The 19,221-nt window shown below is 35.1% G+C and overlaps 1 protein-coding gene across 1 annotated transcript in view; it reads left to right on the top strand.

Annotated features, from left to right (window-relative positions):
- The first annotated feature begins 2,306 nt into the window (after positions 1-2,306).
- Positions 2,307-19,221, top strand: part of SAB (HYPERSENSITIVE TO PI STARVATION 4) — a 45,329-nt gene continuing 28,414 nt past the window's right edge. The window contains exons 1-9 of the mRNA XM_011075966.3: positions 2,307-2,644; positions 5,473-5,584; positions 7,097-7,369; positions 9,121-9,368; positions 11,262-11,481; positions 12,385-12,555; positions 12,639-12,716; positions 13,872-14,123; positions 15,827-17,932. Coding sequence (XP_011074268.2) covers positions 2,574-2,644; positions 5,473-5,584; positions 7,097-7,369; positions 9,121-9,368; positions 11,262-11,481; positions 12,385-12,555; positions 12,639-12,716; positions 13,872-14,123; positions 15,827-17,932 — 3,531 coding nt within the window. The 5' untranslated portion in view covers positions 2,307-2,573. The remainder of the gene's footprint in view (positions 2,645-5,472; positions 5,585-7,096; positions 7,370-9,120; positions 9,369-11,261; positions 11,482-12,384; positions 12,556-12,638; positions 12,717-13,871; positions 14,124-15,826; positions 17,933-19,221) is intronic.

The raw sequence follows: 19,221 nt of genomic DNA, 5'->3' as shown, positions 1-19,221 counted from the left end.
GTTTTCTAATAAAATCGGACAATCAACAATCTGATGGAAAACTAAACGGCATCAGGATTTGGGGCTTGATTCTGGAGTTGGTATCGGCTGTTGGAACCCAGAACGAGTCCTCAAACAAGCTTTGGGACGGGAAGTAAAGAAAAATAGAACATCAAGTGGCCTGAAGCAATCACCAGACATCTCTTAGGTATCGTCCATCCATCTGGAGTTTCTTCACCATGGCTTCTGCCTTCGATGAATCCACATTTTCCTGGAAGCTCCACCAAATACAAAGTGGATATTAAACAAGCCAACTGGTTAATGATCTAGTAATTATATTCAACCAATTTCTTGTCCAACAAAACCCTAAGCCTCGGCTGCAATGATCGTCTCTACTACGCAATATTTTATCAGAATTCAAAACACAGGCAAACACAATGATCTCATTAGTTCCAGCCTCGATGCCATATGTTTGTAGATACAGGCGTGAGCATAGGCTCGGCCAATCGCCGCGGATAGGAAATGGAGTTGGTGGGGAGCTGCGGCGGCCTGGTGGCGGTTGGGTGGGACTCCGACGCTTGCTGTAGTGTGTACTTTTTCCTTTTGACTATACGTTCTTGGAGGACCATGCTACCGAAAAGGACCATTTTCGAAATATGCATACATACATATAAAGGGAAAAATTTAAAGATTAAGACTCCCGTGATAATAGAAATGTTCAAAAAAAATTTCTATAAAAATTAAGTATTAAATATTCCTTATGAATAAAATAAAGATCAAAATATCTTCTCTGTACAAAAATTGGGCCACACGCGCTTTGACTGCGATTTTTCTATGAGTACATTTTTTTGATACTTTTGCCCTTCTCTCACATTTAATATATATAATAATATATGTACATGTAAATAATAATTAAATATTATTTTATATAATAATAATTTAATTAAAATGTTATATATTTTTATTAGTAATAAATATCATTTTATATGATAATTACTTAATTATTTATATAATAAAATATTATTTTAATTAAATTAAAATTAATTATATATATATAAAAAAAGAGTTGCCGCTACCGCTGCTAAAGTGGAGGGCCCAATTATTTTGAAACTTTTTAAAATATACATTTTTTAAAAACAAATCTGGAGCTGGGGAAAGCACATTTTTTATTTTTATTTGTTGGTTAAAGTCGTATGTGTCGAAATGGAGATTTAGACTCAGAAGAAAATTAAATAAAAAATTATCATAATTATTATTTTAAAAAAATGATTTTGAAATTATATATGTAAATAAAAGAGTGAGATGATAATTTTGTTAAGCAAAAATAATAAAAAACAAAAATCAAAAGCTATAATGTTATTTTAAGACAAAAAAATTGTGTCATCTCAGTCGGTAGGTCCATCTATACAATTATATTTTAAAGTAAAAGTAGTTGCCGTTTAATTTATGCCCAATTCTTCAACATTCTAATCGACATATTATTTTTTCTTATTTATATTCTAATTTTAGATTTTAAAAAATATTTTTGCTATATATATTTTAATTTAATATTTATTTATTCAAGTGTTTTTTTATTTGAAAAGTTGAAGAAGTAATTTATTAAATTCAAAACTATATTTAAATATCATTGATCAACTTGTTATTATTTAAATAATTTCTGAATGGTAAATTTTTTAATTAAAACAGTTATATCTTTTCAAATTTATGAGGGAGGGACAAAATTGTAAATTGAAATGGGAAGTGAATGACTAAAATAATTTACTTTGTAAAAATGAAAAGTGAAGGAAATAATTTGAAGCGAGTTGGAAATGAAAAAATTATATTTTTGGTCCCACACAATAAAGAATGCTGCATTTTTTTACAAAGTTTACGAACTTAGCACAATTAATCTCATTGGTTAAAAAATTACAGCATTTGGGATAAAAAAGTGCTACAGTTTTTAATGTTATGAGATTAAATGTGTCAGGATTTTTATCATATGGAACTAAAAATGTTACATTTTTTCATCTATATAACCAAATATAAAATAAATTACAAGATAAAAAGTGCAATATCTTCTATTACGTGGGATCAAATGCGTAATTTTTTTAAATTAAAAAATAAAAAATATTTTAAAGTTGAAATAGAATATGAATTTTAGCCGTAGTGAGGAAAAACCAAAAATTGGAACCAAGGAATAGTTGATCTGCCTTTAACCCCGCACGGCAAATCCACAAAGACGTGTCATTAACCCGCACAATTAAGCACACATCACGGATCGAATCCCCTTCGCACTCCACTCCTTCCCCATTACTCTACTATATATATATATAGATATATTAATAGATATATGAATTTATTTTATTTATTTGATCTCTCTCCTACAATTACTCCCTCTCTGCTCTCTCTGACTATTTCTCTCTCTCTCTCTCTAAAATATTCTTCCAGAAAATTGAAAGCTTGATCCTTCAGCTACTGCTTATGTAATTGCTTATTCGAATTAATGAAGAGAATACATTGATTCAATTGGTAGACGGAGGAACACATGCACCGCTAATGCGTTCAGGTGGTAGACTGGAAATTGGGGAGGATTGGCAAGCGGATTTGGTTGAGAAATGGGGGCTTCTCCGGCCAAGTTCTTGTTCGGATTCCTATTTGTCTCCATCGTACTATGGATTATATTCATGTAAGTCATACAATAGAAATTCTTATTAAGCGTTTCTCTGAATAGTCGCTTGGAGTATGTGTGATGTGCGTGATCACGTTTAGAGCTATCATGCTTATGAATTCAAATGCCTAGATTTGGTTTCCTCTGTAAAGATGTGATATGCAGTTGCACTCAGATGATGTCTTTTGCTGTCCTGCTGTTTGGGAAAGTGAGGAAAATGGGAATGCCAAACCAATGGTTAATCATCACTAATCAGTTATATTGTTCATTCATGTGTTTTTTGGGTTGTAAATAGTAGTTTTTATTTTACATTAGTGCTGGTATACCTGCAGTTATTTATTTTTCTATTTTTCAGGTTTGTTCCTAGTATTAAGATAGGGTTCATTTTGTGACAAGTACTCATACAATGAGAGAACGCATTAGATTTATATTGTGTTTGTACTATTAGTGTGTCTTGCAACCTTTAACCAAACTATTCTCTGTGTGTCACTACTTTCTATAATTTACTGGGAACAAGTTGAGCTGCTATGAAAGTATATTTTGGTTTTAAGTGGAATTTATAAATTACAGGAAGGAAACTATTGAAGCTCCTTCAAACAGTATCTTCATTGACCCTGAATGTTGAGAAATGCATCATGGAACTAAAAATGATGGCTATTTCAGAAATATAACTAACTTTATTTTAAGTAATTCATTTAGTCACCTGAAGTTGGAAATCCATTAAAAACTAACAATGTAAATTAGAGTGATAAGCTAGAGTCATGAGGAATATTTCACTTCACTTATGCATACTCTTTTACAACAGGGATGGTAGTTGGCTTTACTGGTTTCATTTTTTGGAGTTTGGTAAATACTATTCGGAGGTGAGTTTTGAATAAATGAATTGGGGATTGTGAAGTGTCTCAGGTTTTGTTTTGTGGGAAAATATGTTGTATTATAGATGCCTTTTGGAAGTCTTGGTCCAATTAGGGGTGTCACATCATGCTTTAGTATGCTTGGTTATGTTTTGGAAAATGGGTTATGGTTCTGAGAAACAATAACAACAGTGTTTCTTCTGATAGACGAAAGTGGCCAATTGAATTGCTAACAATTGCACTAACCTGTATATAAAGAAGGAAAAGTAGCTTATGCATGCACCATTTAACCTAATAAACGTCTGAAGCTTCCCTTTCCTGTTTATTTCTTCCATTGCATGTTATTTGGCATAAGAAACTTCCAGATGACGTTCAAACATATCATCTTTAAACTGGACAGCTGAAAACCAATGCCATTTGTGCCCTGCAGTTAACATGACTCTCATAAATGAGCTTGCTTGTGTATACACTATACACTTTTGACCACCTGGAAAAATTGTCTTTTGGTGCTCAACTAGGTAATAAGGAATTTGAATGTGAAAATTTTGACGGTCTTAGGCATTGAGTCTTCATACGATCACCGAATATTGAAGGTGTATTAAACGACAGAGTGCTAAACAACCTAAAAATTTTATGACATGAGAACCGGCAATGAGGGATTGCAATAGATATGTCAGCTAGATTAATATCAAACTCAGTAGGAGATGCAAAAGTTGCTCAATCAAAGAGTATGCAATATCTGTTCTTGGTGGCTACCTTTTCTTTTCTTCTTTTTGGTGATGGCACTTTATGAGAAATGTAAATGAATTTGATGACGTCAGAGCATAACATCTATATTGACTCCATTGTGACTACCAAGCTGAAAGGTCCAAGATTAATATTTCTTCAATCCAGAGGGACCTTTTATTGTAAAATTTATAAGGTTTTACAGTAATTCACTTATTTCAGAACCTTTAGAAGCCCAATTCTCCAGATCAATAACCTAAATCCAAGAGGGGAACCTTTGATTGATAAAGAGTCTTGGCCAAGCTTTATGTTATGAAATTGTTCATACAAAAAAATTTAACTTGAAACTAAAACTTTGTCATTTTTTTACCACTGTCCTTTAATTGTTGATAGATGTTAAAACTCTTGTCCCTCAGACCTAATTTGATTACTGTCACAGCAACTGCCAACTCCATAGTCTAAGTCCCATCCATTACAGTCGTAGCCAATGGCAATCCAACTCTTCAAATTTTATCGACCCAAAACAAAGTTATCTTCAACATTTGGGCAACCCTGTAAGAAGTGCAGATCATCAGAAGTAACATAAATTTCTGACTGCCTTTTTCTTCAATGGGCCCTAGTAGTGAAGAAAATGGAATATATGTGGAGCAATGTTAATGGAATTATTTGTAAATTTTTATCCTTCTGCCACTTGTTGAATCATATTTTTATTTTAATTTTTTTTGAATTCCATGTTTTTATCTGATTTGCTTCATTTGTCATGCTTAAAAATTGTCTGTTGAGAGCTGACTGTAAGAATAGTTCTTTTCATAGAGCTATGAGCATATCTTTCCATTTATTTCACAATTGTCCTTAGGAACTTGTTTAAATGCTGGTTGAATTTCCAAATATAACTAAAAGTTTCAAAAGACTTTGAGTATTTAAATTGAGCCGATTTACAATCATCCTGTCAAAGGGCTGAAATTGGGAGAAACTGTTGGTGGTATTAGCTATTACTTATATATTAATCCATCTTTATACAAAACCAAATAGTGAAGTGAAATCCCTTGGCTGTCAGCTTGCTAATTATTTGAATTTCTTCCTTTGCCTATGGATCATCTCCCTTTTTGTCTATAGTGCATGCTTCATGTATAAAGATAATGACTTTTTTTTTCTTTCCTCTATGTGCATGGGCATGAAGCCCATTGTATCACATTGTTGTTAAATTGGGCATCAGTTAAAGGCTCACTTATAGTTATGTAACTAATCACGATGCATTTGTTTCAGGTTTGCTTCCAGGTTACTGGCACGGATCCTTAGTCGAGTTATGGGGGCATCAGTTGGATTTCGAGTTGGTGGATGGAAATGCTTGAGAGACATTGTTGTGAAGTTCAATAAGGTTTTCATCACTTAAGTAGTTAATATATTTCTTAGAGAATAATATAACTGCGTTGTAAAGCATGCTAGTCTCACTGTTTAAGTGCATGAAGTATTTATTTTGGACTTTTGATACTTGGACAGGATGCTGTAATGGATATATCATAAAAATATGGGATTACATTTCTTTTCCTAGTGATATGTTTAAGATATTTAGACTGTTTGATGTGCACATCACATAACTTGAGTAATTCATCTGGAATTGTTTAAATTACTTAAGAAGCGATGTTGTTGATGAAAAAGATCAAAGCATAATATTTTGCTGTGTCGACCTATCTAATTTAAACCAGTTTTATTATATTAAATTGGCTTAATGGGATAGCTATTGAATATGCTGCCTATGCACAGATGAATTATGCTACGGATAAGCTTGTTAATATTTTGCAACAGTTTCAAGAATCTGAGATTATACTCTTAATTTATGATGACGAAATTTTGAATTCAGATTATAGACAAAATAATGTGGGTTCTATCAGAGTTGTTATATTGTTTCCTTTTCTTCTCTTGTGTTCTCTTTTTTCTTTTTTGTCTTTTTTGTTTGTTTCTTTTGGTTCTGTTTTCACATCAATCAGTTGTCACTTCAAATATTTTTGTTCTATAGAAAATTTAATAAAGATACATTGAGGAATTTCTCAATTACTATTTTTAGGGTTCTAACAGCTAATTGAATTGCTTTATATTCTCTTGAACAAGAAAACAAGAATAAATCTATAAAATCTTAATCTGGTAAATTTCCACAAAAGTTGGTTGATCCTTTTTTCCATTAGATAACTTATGAGGTAACAAATATTGCACTTATGTAGAGAGAAGTGGAATACTTCATGGACCCATTTAGTTCTAAATACTCTCGTGCCTACTTATTTGTGGAACAAATAGGTTTACAACATATATTTCTGAAAAAAATGGTGAATATTTTTTGCCTCAAACCAGGAACGCATAATTTTGGAATTAACTGGACTTGCGAAGATCCTTTTTCATGCATGCATAGGGATTATATCTAACATCATGTATAGCCTACTTTCTGTTCTAATCTGTGGATCAACTTTTTTCTTGTATTTGTTCCCAGAGAGTTGCAAAAATTGCCATGACTTATCTCTGACAACATCCACTAGGATGGGGGCTGAAGATAGATGTATAGTAAACTTTTTTGCTTATTAAATCATGGATGGATTGTGATTTTTTTCAGCTGAAAACTGAATGGGGCACAGTAGGGCCACTTTATAGTTCGATACCCTCTAAGCTAAAATTATCAGAGTGGTTCATTTAGTTTATGAATAAAGTGACCTAATGTCTCTTACTGCCCCTTCATAAAGAGCAAGGAATTAAGAAAGCTGTTGCTAGTCCTTTCACCCCTAGATAAAAAGTACACTAATAAAACACCAGTTGCAATTTTAGATTTCAAAAACCATATTCCGCTGGAGCAATTTATCATGGAAAGTTTATTTTGCATATTTGGTGGGTCTGATTATTGCAGGGTGCTATTGAATCCATATCTGTTGGTGAAATCAGACTAAGTCTACGCCAGTCCTTGGTTAAGCTTGGGGTCGGCTTCATTTCCAGGGATCCAAAATTGCAGGTGGTAATATGCGACTTAGAAGTTGTAATCAGGTCTTCGCAGAAAAGCACTCAGAAAAGCACTCAGAAAACCAAATCAAAAAAATCCCGCAGCTCAGGTAGAGGGAAGTGGATGGTTTTGGCTAACATGGCAAGGTTTTTGTCAATCTCTTTGACTGATCTTGTGTTAAAGGTAAGAAGAGCCTCATTCGCATTTATGCTTTTGCTTGGTGTTCCTTTTTTATGCTGCTAAGGTTTTGCTTTTCAAGTGCTTATGCACAAAAATGTGAAAGGAATTACTGCTTTCCTTTTATTCTTTCTAACCATGAACAGATTATTAGAGATGAAAATTAGAAGTAGGGGAAAGATGATAATGTAACTATTAGTTGTACTTAAAACAAACTTCTATACATCATTTTCGGTTATATTTGGAAAGAAGGTACCCGCATCAAACTTTCCGATCTTGCATTTGAATCGGTTCGTTCTCTTTTTCACTATACAAATAGTACAAGACAGGCTGTACTCTAGCTTTGAGTGTTGGTGGCTCGCTCTGCCATTTATATATTTAAGTGGTATAATACAAATGTGCTACTAATGGGATAGTGAAGATCTAGACCAGCACTTTTATAAGGAAACAATATTCATGATATCAGGACAGCCACATTCATTTTAGGGTAAATTACATCCACACTCCATGAGGATTGGTCTAATTACAAATACATCCCTATGACATAGAAAATTATAATTCCTCCCTTAAGTATGTAAACGTTATTAACTCAATAGGAAAAGTGCAAAAGTACTTTAATATCCTCTCTCTTTTCCCATAGAAAACAAAAATATTAGAAAAAAATTGGTGAAATGACCAAAATATCCAAAATAGATAATAATATCTGACAATTATTTTGTTTTCTTTTTCCATCTCTCTGTACCATCTCCCTCATGTTGCCATATTTTTGCCTCTTCGTCTCCCATGATCTTCATTTTAAATATTAAAGTTGTGCGATACTAGTGAAGTGATGAAATTTGGTCTAAAGGGTATTTTAGTCCGAAATTGTCAAATTACAGTCAAAGGGTATTTTTGGAATATTATATATAAAATTGTCCAGAACCCATGAAATGGAGTTACATATAGATGGAACAAACTCAAGAAGGTTATTGTAATTTTAATGTAACAGGAATGTATATCTAATTAGGTCAAATCTTCTTAGGGGTGTGGATGCAATTTACCCTTCATTTTAATTAAAATTGTAGTAGAAAACTGTTTTCTGTCAATGAAAATGGTTTGAAATGAACATTTCTTAGGGAAGAGTATGATGGAAGTTACATCTACTAAAAAAGGAAAGTAAAAGTATTGACATCTCCAGTAGCACACAATTAATATTTTGTCCATAATGACCCAACAAAAGCTCAAGCGTGCTTTGTGTTCCTATTATAGAAAAGATGGAGTTTATGGAAGGATTCTAGAAAGAAGATAAATGTTAAGCATCTGACTTGATTAGATCTTGGACAATTTAGTATAATAGAAAACACAGTGAAATTTAGATCCAGAACAGTTTAAATACAGTTAAAGTAGGCAGAATGCCTTTTTTCCCTTTAACACACTGCCTGCAATATGGCCAAAGCCTTTAATACTAATAAGATAGGTATCAATAAGATGCATAATATTCTTGATATCTGCCATGTAAAGATCGTGTACTTTGTTGATCAAGTTTTTAGGAAATTAGAGGTTTTATTTTGGATGTACGTAATACTTTTCATGATATGGCCTCAAGGCAAAAGTTTCCAGTATTATATAACATGCTTATACGGTTGGAATCTCATTTACTTTCTGGTTGTTACTGATTAGGGCCTCTAGTAGTACTCAGGACATCCATTAACATGTGTATTAAATACTCTATATTTGTCTATAACTTGTAAAATAATATTAGATACTTGACACTGCAGACGCCAAAGGCTACTTTGGATATTAAAGAACTGAGAGTAGACATATCGAAAGATGGTGGACCTGAGGCGGCCTTGTTTGTAAAGCTGCTGCTTTTTCCTATTAATGTTCACCTAGGTGAATCACGAGTGACATCTGATCAGTCAGTAACCTCTGGTGGATCTCTCTCTGCTAACCAGTTGAACGGTGGGGCTTGTGCTCCTTTCAGCTGTGAAGAATTCTCTCTCTTGTGTGAGCTTGGTCATAATAGGTTGGTCTTATTTCTTGACTGCTTTCCATGATCTTGCCAGAAGTTGTCGGGTGAAAACGATTCAACATGTGAGCAGTATGTTTGTTCTGGTTAATTGTCACTTAGGAGAACACTATTAAAAAGAATATTATCTCTTTATTTGGGGAATTTATGGTTAACAATAACAGATATCAATTGCAACTGGCAAATATACACAGTACCTTTACTGTCTTTTCTTTGGCATCTTCTTTTGTTTCTATCCTGCTCCCTTGAACAATAGACAAAAAACAAACTGATCTAGGTGGTGGTAACCATACAAAATGGTAATAATGAAATCCATTTCTTTCATCTCTCTCTCTCGTGATCTCGAAGGGACAACAATGATAATGAAAACGCGTTTCTTTCATCTCTCTTGGAATTGTATTACAGGTGAGTTTCCTTAGTTTTATTAGGTTATTTGCACGATTTTTTAAGGAATTGAAATTGACAAGGCTGCTCATTACTTTCTCTCATGTTTGTTTCTTGCTCCCTTTCTCTTCTCACCCCTGCACTTTTGTGTTGCTCAGGGATGTTAGTGCAGGAATATATATATTTTTTTCTCTCTCCTACTCCATTTGATTACACACTAGAAATGAACTGCACAGAAGTCGTGATCTCCTATTCATTTATAGAAATGACAGTGCACTACAATCATAGACCTGTCTTGAGAAAGTGGAATTCAGATGTCTTTCTGGATATTTTCCTGTAACCATAAAAAGGAACTTCATATAGGAATTCCATTTTTGCATTGTGTATTTTAGGGCTGAGCCTACATTCATCTCTCGTTTATTCCTTGGAAGACTTATTTTCTGAATATGAGTAATATCAATGCTCTCCAGAACATGGCATGACTACAAATGCTTCACATCGTGCTGGTAGATGATGCACAAGAATTTAACTGGGTAAAGCAATTGATCAGCATAGAAATAAGAGATGAATGAAAGCAACAACAATTAGAAAGTATAAGGGGAATTTTCTTTTGTCTTTTACCTTATCGTTCTGAACATCTAGAGTAATATGCTATTCCGCTGTGGAAGTACATCTTCTTCTCTCATTAGTCTCTCTCTGCTGATTAGACAAAGCCTATAGGTCTATAGACTTACAAAATTCATGTCCACAAAAAAATGTGAAGAAAGGAACACTGGAATGGGAGATTCAGCCACAGCCTAAAAACATTTGTTTCTATGGGAGTTTAGTTCCACAATTACATCATGGTTCCCTGTTTGTTCAAATGTAGCTTGAATACTGCAGCATTTTGAAGGTAGTATAGCATCATGTGTTTCGCATATTAGGTAAGCTCTATGTTTTTTGTACTTCCTTAGAGGAATCAACACATATTTTACTTCAAGTCGGTAATTTAGTTTTATTCTTCACAAGACCGCGCAAATAAATTATTTAGATTATATCTGTGCCATAATAGGCATACCCAAAAAGGGAAGAAACTATTAGAAAGTAATGACTTCATCTCATTACCCTTCCGCATATATCTTAGAGATATAAACTACTCTCTAGAATCTGGATTAGAATAATTTTCTGCCAAAAGATATCATGCGCCTAACCCTCCACATTTCTTTTAAGTTTGCTTCACCATGTTCCACAGATGCCATGATGAGTGTGATGCACACAGTTCAAGTTTTCAAGTTTTATTGCTTTTCTTGAAACATTAGGTACCTGCTTTTTGTGTGAATAGACATTGCTTATTGACAATAGAAGATATTATTCTTTTTCCATAAAAAATTCTGCTTCTCCAAGTACGGTTAGATAGAACGCAAAATGTCTTGCTTTAGAACAAAATGTGTAACTAATAAATGAAATAAAGAAGAGACGGGCTTGTGATTCTGATATTTCAACTGTGTATTATTACTGTTGCTGCAGGGAAGCTGGTATAGTCATTAGGAATTTGGATGTTACATTCGGGGAAGTCCACGTAAACTTAAATGAGGATTTGTTGCTTAAGAAAAAGGGTTTGTCCGAAACCTCATCTGACCATTCCTCAGTTGTACCAGCACACAAGGAATCTGGGTCTGCTGAAAAACCACAAGGAAAACAAAAGTTGGCTGCGTTATCCAAATTCACTTCCATTTTCCCAGAAAAGGTAGATTTGATTAACTGCTTTAACAGCGCTTTTCTATTCATTGCCCCTTTCCTGGTAATGTCTTATAAGGTTCATACTAAGTTGTCTGGTAAGTTTCTTTTATTTTTCTGGTATATTGTTGGATTAATTGTCCTGATATCGAGGATGGTGATATTATTCAGCTTTAGGCTTAAGATGAGCTAAAACATGTACCATGTTACTTACATTATATTATTGTAAGAGGATAGTGTTTGGTGTACAATAGTACGATAGTTTCAAGTAAATTTGCTTTCCAATGAGTTTGAACTGAAGTAAACTGAAGAGAAAGAAGATAAACATGAAAAATACCATGAAATCTGACTGTATGTAACTAGAGCACGCAAATACAAGAACTGGAATGATTGATTAGTGAATGATGTTAGTTCTAAAAGAACCTCTATCGGATATTTGACTGACTCCTACAGTATTTGAGGCTGGACTGCACTTTAGGGCAGGGAATTTTGTGGATTCTCGAATAGGGGCTTCTTGGATTATTATTTGGGTCGCAGCATATGAGTGAGAAGTAGGGGTGGGGGACAAGTGAAAAAATGGTGCCGTCTCAGTTATGCTTGTACATCTAGCTTGCGTGTTATATGTCTCCAAACACAGATCAATCTAACATATGCCTCTTTATTTGTCTGAGTAGTTGATCAGTTTTCCTGTCTGACTTATACATGATGGAAGCATTTTTACCACTTGTATGAAAATGCTGAAGTAGATGAGCTTTTTAACGCAAGGGTCTTATGGTTTAAATATCAGAATGCATATCTTCATTTTTCTGGATGAGTCTGTCGAAGTCTTTGCTTTATTTTTGGTCAGATTAGGCATTATCTTTAGCTGATTTTGCTGAGTAAATTTGTGTGTTTCTGATTTTTATTTTGATAGGCTGCCTTCACTCTGCCTAAACTTGATGTAACGGTTGCACATCGAGGTTATGGGCTCATGCTTGAGAATAACATTATGGGAGTCCAACTGAAATTGATGAAATCTCGATCTGTTGAAGATGTGGGTGAAAGTGCAAGGCTTGATATTCAGCTGGAATTTAGTGAGATTCATGTAAGTGCATATAAATTCAAACCTGAATCTTTAACTGGAAGTATCATTTATATCCTCTTGTTCTAATGTGATCTACAATGCAGCTGCTTAGAGAAGTTGGCATCTCTGTTATGGAAATCCTGAAACTGGATGTTGTTTCCTCTGTTTATATACCACTACAGGTACGGTAATTCTCAAATTCCGGTAAACAACATTGTTTTGAATTACATTAATCCCAAATATTTCCTATACTACATGGTAAACATAATTGAGGGCAGAAGGACCCCAGGGGAAATTGTCGTCTGGAGACTTTCTTTCATTCTGTTATTTGAGGCAATATATAGTATTTACCAAGCACATCTCACCTATGGTTATAAACTATGCTTGCAAACACTTCTACCATTCTCAATTTATCATTGTTTTAGACCATGTGAAATCCTTGTGTATTGGAGTTTCCCATTTCTTATTTTCCTTTCTGACAGCTTGCCAGGAGAGCTTGACGCTGCATTACCACTTTTGATTCAAATGACATAACTGACTTGAATGCTCATTCTTGATAATAGGGCACTCGTACTAATAACCACTAACCATTAGAAGGTCTCTAGGAGGATTGAACTCGATCATTTTGAATGCTTGCGTGGACTATCAGTTGCAAACTATTTCCTGGGATAAAAGTGCTTAACTTCCTCTTTGGAAGAGAAAACAGGTTGGATTTTCTATTTAGGTTTTAGGATAGCTGGGTACATGACAGAAGATTGCAAAGGTACTTCAATTATTCAGGGAGAAACTCAATTCTTTCATCTCCATTGAAGTCTTGAACGACATGGTGATTTTAGGCCAGTACATAGGTCCTACTCCAGAATGCTAAAAGTCCAATAACAAAAGATTGGAGCATTGAGCTATGGTTTTACTTGTAACTCCTAAAATGACTCCTAAAGACAAGACAACACTCAAAATAAGACTCTCTATTGAAACCAGAGAATTGTCCTGCAGTAAAAACTCCTGAATAATGCAAACCGGTTAAACTACCATAAACTCATAAAATAAAAAGGTTTTGCTACTTATATTAGTTCCAAGGTAAAGTTGTTTTCCTTCCAAATGAAAGCTTGAGCGGCTGAAAACTATATCTACTTAAATCTTGTAAATAGTGAATACTTGAGTTAACTAGATAGCATGACACTCTGCTCATACATTTAATGTATTGGTGGATCCATGAGATCTGGGGCAATCCGCACAGTATTGTAGATGCTTCATTCACTTATTTCATGTCGTTTATGCTGCTTTTTTCTTCTGGTGTTCATCAGATCATTGATTGCATACATTGTTTTGCTCTGCAGCCCAACTCCCCTATCAGATCTGAAATTGATGTTAAGCTTGGGGGCACACAGTGCAACTTAGTTTTGAACAGGTTAGAACCATGGATGCGCATCCGTCCTCCACCTAAGCCGAAAAAGGAACCAGTAGAAGAAAGCTCTACCAAAGAAAAACCAAAGGCATCTGAACAGAAAGGAATCATGTGGACATGCACCCTTTCAGCCCCAGAGATGACAGTTGTGCTTTATAGTTTGAATGGCTTTCCACTATACCATGTGAGTATCTACCTGAAAATGATTGCTTTGTCTAGTTGTCTTTATAATATTGTTGTGAATTTTGTTGTTGTGAAGAGTATTTTAATCTACACCATGTGGGCCCTTAAGTAATTTTCTTATATGTTTTCAATATTTTTTATATTTTCTGATATTCTTTTATCATATATGATTGCAATGACTTTGTGATCTGGAATCAGGATGCTAAGGCAAGTTCAGAAATCCCTGTATATGTTCTATGATATTCCACTGCTTAATGCAAATTGTTGACAGGAAAAATATGATTGTCAGTGTTTTGGGTATCTTTGGTTGGAGGGGATTTGTAGATTGATGAATAATCCACTCGACCCATGCATAATCTGTTCATTGGTTGGTTGCATTGTCCCCTGGTGTCTAATCAAGCATTTGGACAATAACCTGTCCTAAGCTAAAGTTGCGGTTTACAATCCCCCAGTCAATCTTTACATGACATCACTCAGAAGACCAGAATGCCTTAGGTAGAAATAAGCTCAATTGCTGTAATCCTTACCTTGTCCCTGCTGAAATTCACTTTCTTGCTACCACTTGTCCACCTCCTTGAACTCCTCTATTTGCCTCCCTTCTCACCAGCTGCTTGCTCCTTTATGCTTTTGTCCTCCATCTTCTTTCCATGCTGTGTCTAGGTTGGTCCTTTCTCTCTATGTGTGTTTATGTCTATGCACATGCACATCCTTACATGTGTCCTGGGCTAGACTGAAGGCAGGGGATGAACTAGAAGAAAGACAATCAGGAAAAGGAAATAAGAAAGAGTAAGAAAAAGGTGTCCTAATAAATGACAAGGGTTTTTCTTAAAAAAATTAGTTCAATATTTTACTTCAAAAATTTTAGAATAGCATCGGAGGTAACTAGATAAGCAGTCTAGCATCTTTTATCCTCATGTTGTGAATCTCACCTTATTACAATGACACGGAAGGGCATCTTCAGAGAATTGGATGTGGAACAATTTGGATGTTAAGGCTGGTGCATACTACCTTAAATGTTTTGGGATTCATTATCCATCATTCCTTCGTCTTATCTTTTCACTTTGTTTATTTGTTTGACATACATCAGGAAATTTCTATTATAGATTTATGCAATGCTATTGAATTGTTTTGTTTAAACTAGATACAGAAGGCATTATCCTTGGATAACTTTCCTGTTGTAAATTACATTGTTTTTACTTATAACTTTGTAATCCAATTGTATTCTTCTTTTCAACTTGTAATGATGTATGTATTCTGATTACAATTGTATGACCTATATCGACAATCCACTAGAGGAAGATGTCATTCTCTGTACAAAAATTTTGTGTCATTCTTGATTTGGACTTTTAAGTTATGAATCTATTGTAAGATACTTTGACGATTATCTGTAGGTGAAGTTGGCTTCTTTTATTTATGCCTTTCTGAAATGTGATCCTGAGCATCTCATCAGACTGAACCATTCTTTGTATACCATTATCTTATTGGCCAGACATGGCTGTTGCCTCTCTTTGTTTGTTGGAAGGCATTATATTTTTATATTAAGTGGGTACAGGTGAAAGATGCCGATATTTTCTGATATTATTAGTGACGATGATATATTAATGGAAGTTCTCTTGTTCTTGTTTCTTCCCATATATCATTGCACTTGCATTCCCTTTAATCTTAGTTGCAATCTGTCCTAACTATCTATTCCTTGAACTGCAGGGTTGCTCACAGTCATCACACATATTTGCTAACAACATTTCTAGTACAGGTGCCACGCTACATATGGAACTTGGTGAACTAAACCTACACATGTCTGATGAATATCAAGAATGCTTGAAAGAAAGCTTGTTTGGCGTGGAAACAAATACAGGTTCATTAATGCACATTGCTAAGGTCAGCTTGGACTTGGGTAAGAAAGATGCAGATTCACCTGAAGATGTTTCAAAGAGTAAGATGGTTCTTGGTGTGGATGTTACTGGCATGGGTTTGTACTTCACCTTCAGGCGTCTTGAATCACTGGTATTAACTGCTCTATCCTTTAAGGCCTTGGTGAAAAGGATATCTGCCTCAAGTAAGAAACCAGCACAAAGCAAAGGCATCAAGTCATCCAAGCCATCAGGCAAAGGGATTCAGCTTTTGAAACTAAATCTGGAAAGGTGCTCTGTCAATGTCTGTGGAGATGTGGGCTTGGATGACATAGTTATTCCAGATCCCAAACGCGTTGATTATGGATCCCAAGGTGGTAGAGTTTTAATTAGTATCTTAGCTGATGGGACCCCACGCACTGCTCATGTAATGCCTACAACTTCAGAAGAGTGCAGAAAGTTGAACTATTCTGTATCTCTTGATATTTACCACTTCAGTTTTTGCATGAACAAGGAGAAAAAATCAATGCAGATGGAGCTTGAAAGAGCTAAATCTATCTATCAAGAATTTGGTGAAGATAATAATCCGGGAGCAAAGGTTCCCTTGTTTGACATGCAGAATGCAAAGCTTGTTAGGCGATCTGGTGGTCTTAAAGAAATTGAGGTCTGTTCTCTTTTCAGTGCCACAAATATCTCGCTTAGGTGGGAGCCAGATTTGCATATCTCGTTATTTGAACTAGGGTTGAAGTTGAAGTTACTGGTACAAAACCATAAGCATCAGGGACACGATGACGGGGAGAAAATTCACACTGTGAAAGATAATGAGCCTAAAAATGAGACTTCTTTGGAATCAGTCAAGTACGGGAAACCACCAAAGAAAAGAGAATCAATTTTTGCTGTTGATGTGGAAATGCTTAGTATATCTGCTGAAGCTGGAGATGGAGTTGAAGCCTTTATTCAGGTTCAGTCCATCTTTTCTGAGAATGCCCGAATCGGAGTGCTTCTCGAGGGTCTTATGGTCCAACTAAATGAAGCTAGAATTATTAGGAGCAGCAGGATGCAAATATCTCGAGTCCCTAATGCCTCTGGGAGTTCTTCAGATGCAAAATCTGTAACAGTAACTACCTGGGACTGGGTAATTCAAGCCCTTGATGTGCATATATGCTTGCCATTTAGGTTGGAGTTGCGTGCAATTGATGATGCTGTCGAAGATCAGCTACGGGCGTTGAAGCTTGTGATGTCTGCGAAAACTAGATGTATGTTTCCTGAGAAGAAAGAGCAGTCAAAAGATTCAAAACCCAAGAAACCTAGTTCATCAAGAACTGGATTCATTAAGTTGAGTATACGTAAACTAACAGCTGAAATTGAGGAAGAACCACTACAGGGTTGGCTTGACGAGCATTACCAGCTTTTGAAAAATGAAGCTCGTGAATTAGCTGTTAGGTTAAGCTTTCTTGATGAACTTATTTCTAAGGGTAGCCAATGTCATGCTGAATCAAATAATTCTCTTGAAGGAAAAGTGCAGTATAATGGGGAGGAGATTGATGTTCAAGATGCTTCAGCTATCCAGAAATTGCGCGATGAAATATACCAACGATCATTCCGGTCATATTACCAGGCATGCCAGCTCCTTGTTCCATCAGAAGGATCAGGTGCCTGTAAAAATGGCTTCCAAGCTGGTTTCAAGCCCAGCACAGCCAGAACTTCTCTTTTCTCTGTTTGTGCTACTGAATTAGATGTAAGCTTGACAAAAATTGAAGGTGGTGAGGCTGGGATGATTGAAGTTTTGCATAAGCTTGATCCTGTATGCCTTGCCCATAACATTCCATTTTCAAGACTGTATGGAGGGAACATTATTCTGCATGCAGGTACTATTGTTGTTCGGATAAGAGACTATACATGCCCAATGCTTGCTACAACTGGTGGTCGATGCGAAGGCCGTATTATTCTAGCTCAACAGGTCTGTCCCTTTTCATTTGGTACTGTTTCTCTCTTTCATTGACTTTCTTGTGCTAGTAAGGCTTATCTAATTTATATAACTAAAAGCTTGTTGAGGTGTTTTTTATTCTGAATTGAGAATGTGTTGAAATTAGTTGATGTGGATGTGTTTTTGATTGTTAGTGATATCATATCAATACATCATACAAGTATATATTGTTATTTTATTAAGTTGATGGTTTGTAGATATATGTATGCCTATATTATGGATAATGTAATAATCCAGGTGAAAAGATATAAAATAATTTTCAGCTGAAATGTGTGGGAGCGAACAGATATTGAAAACTGAGAATGACGATGGAAACAGACAGGATTTGTAATTTCCAATCAACTCCACCACTACTATTCATTTAGTAGAGATGTATATCCTATTCAAAGCACTGAAAACGTGTCACAGCCTCCACCTCCTCCATCTTGTTATATAGGGGGGTGGAGAATTTATTAAGCTTACCTATTTTTCCCATGCACACACAGTCTTGTTAACCTCTATTTTGCCTTTTATGCCAGTTACAATTCCATTTTCAATAACGTCAAAAGTGTTCTCCCGATACACCATAATTTTCCTCACAGTATAAAATGAGTTGTGAGGCTAGTTAAATTGCTGAAGCTTAAATATATATTTTCAAGGTTAAACAGAACACAATGCGGATTATAATACAACTTTAGACATGCTATTTTTGTATGTTTGGAATATGGTACTTTGAATTTGACAAGCATGTCTTGGTGGAACTTCCGAAGTTCTATTAGGTATGTTTTGAATTATGGAGTGGAAGTTAAAATTGTATTGGTTTGCCTTCTATTGTTTACTTATAAAAGTGTTGGTTTCAGATTTTATGAAAAGGTAGTGTGCATTTCATTGTATGGGAGTTACATTGGCTGTGAAAAGTGTAAGCATATGATACCTCAGAGCATGAATTGTGGGTGTCTTCCACAGTAGGACCCAGCTAAAATTCAGCTGGGATTTAAAGTATATGCATAAATCTGCTCTGACAATATTATTAGTTAAGTGTATGACCAACTGCACTTAACCTACACATTCACTCTCGACCTTAGTTGGGGCTAGGGGTGTCAATGGGTAGGGTTTTATTAATTCTAAGACCCACACCCAAACCGAATGAATATTGTTAGACCCAGGCCCAGATCGAGACCCATTAAAAAAATATAGATTGGGTTGGGTTGGGTTCGGTCTCTACCCATCGATACCCACGTTCTAAACACCCAATTTGGATCCAAAAAATGTTTACTTTCCCC

Source organism: Sesamum indicum, linkage group LG3, assembly GCF_026168435.1.
Source record: "Sesamum indicum cultivar Baizhima isolate 11 linkage group LG3, ASM2616843v1, whole genome shotgun sequence".
Lineage (NCBI taxonomy): Eukaryota > Viridiplantae > Streptophyta > Magnoliopsida > Lamiales > Pedaliaceae > Sesamum > Sesamum indicum.
Note: the sequence above shows the minus strand (reverse complement) of the source record. Positions and strands in the feature narration are given on the sequence as shown.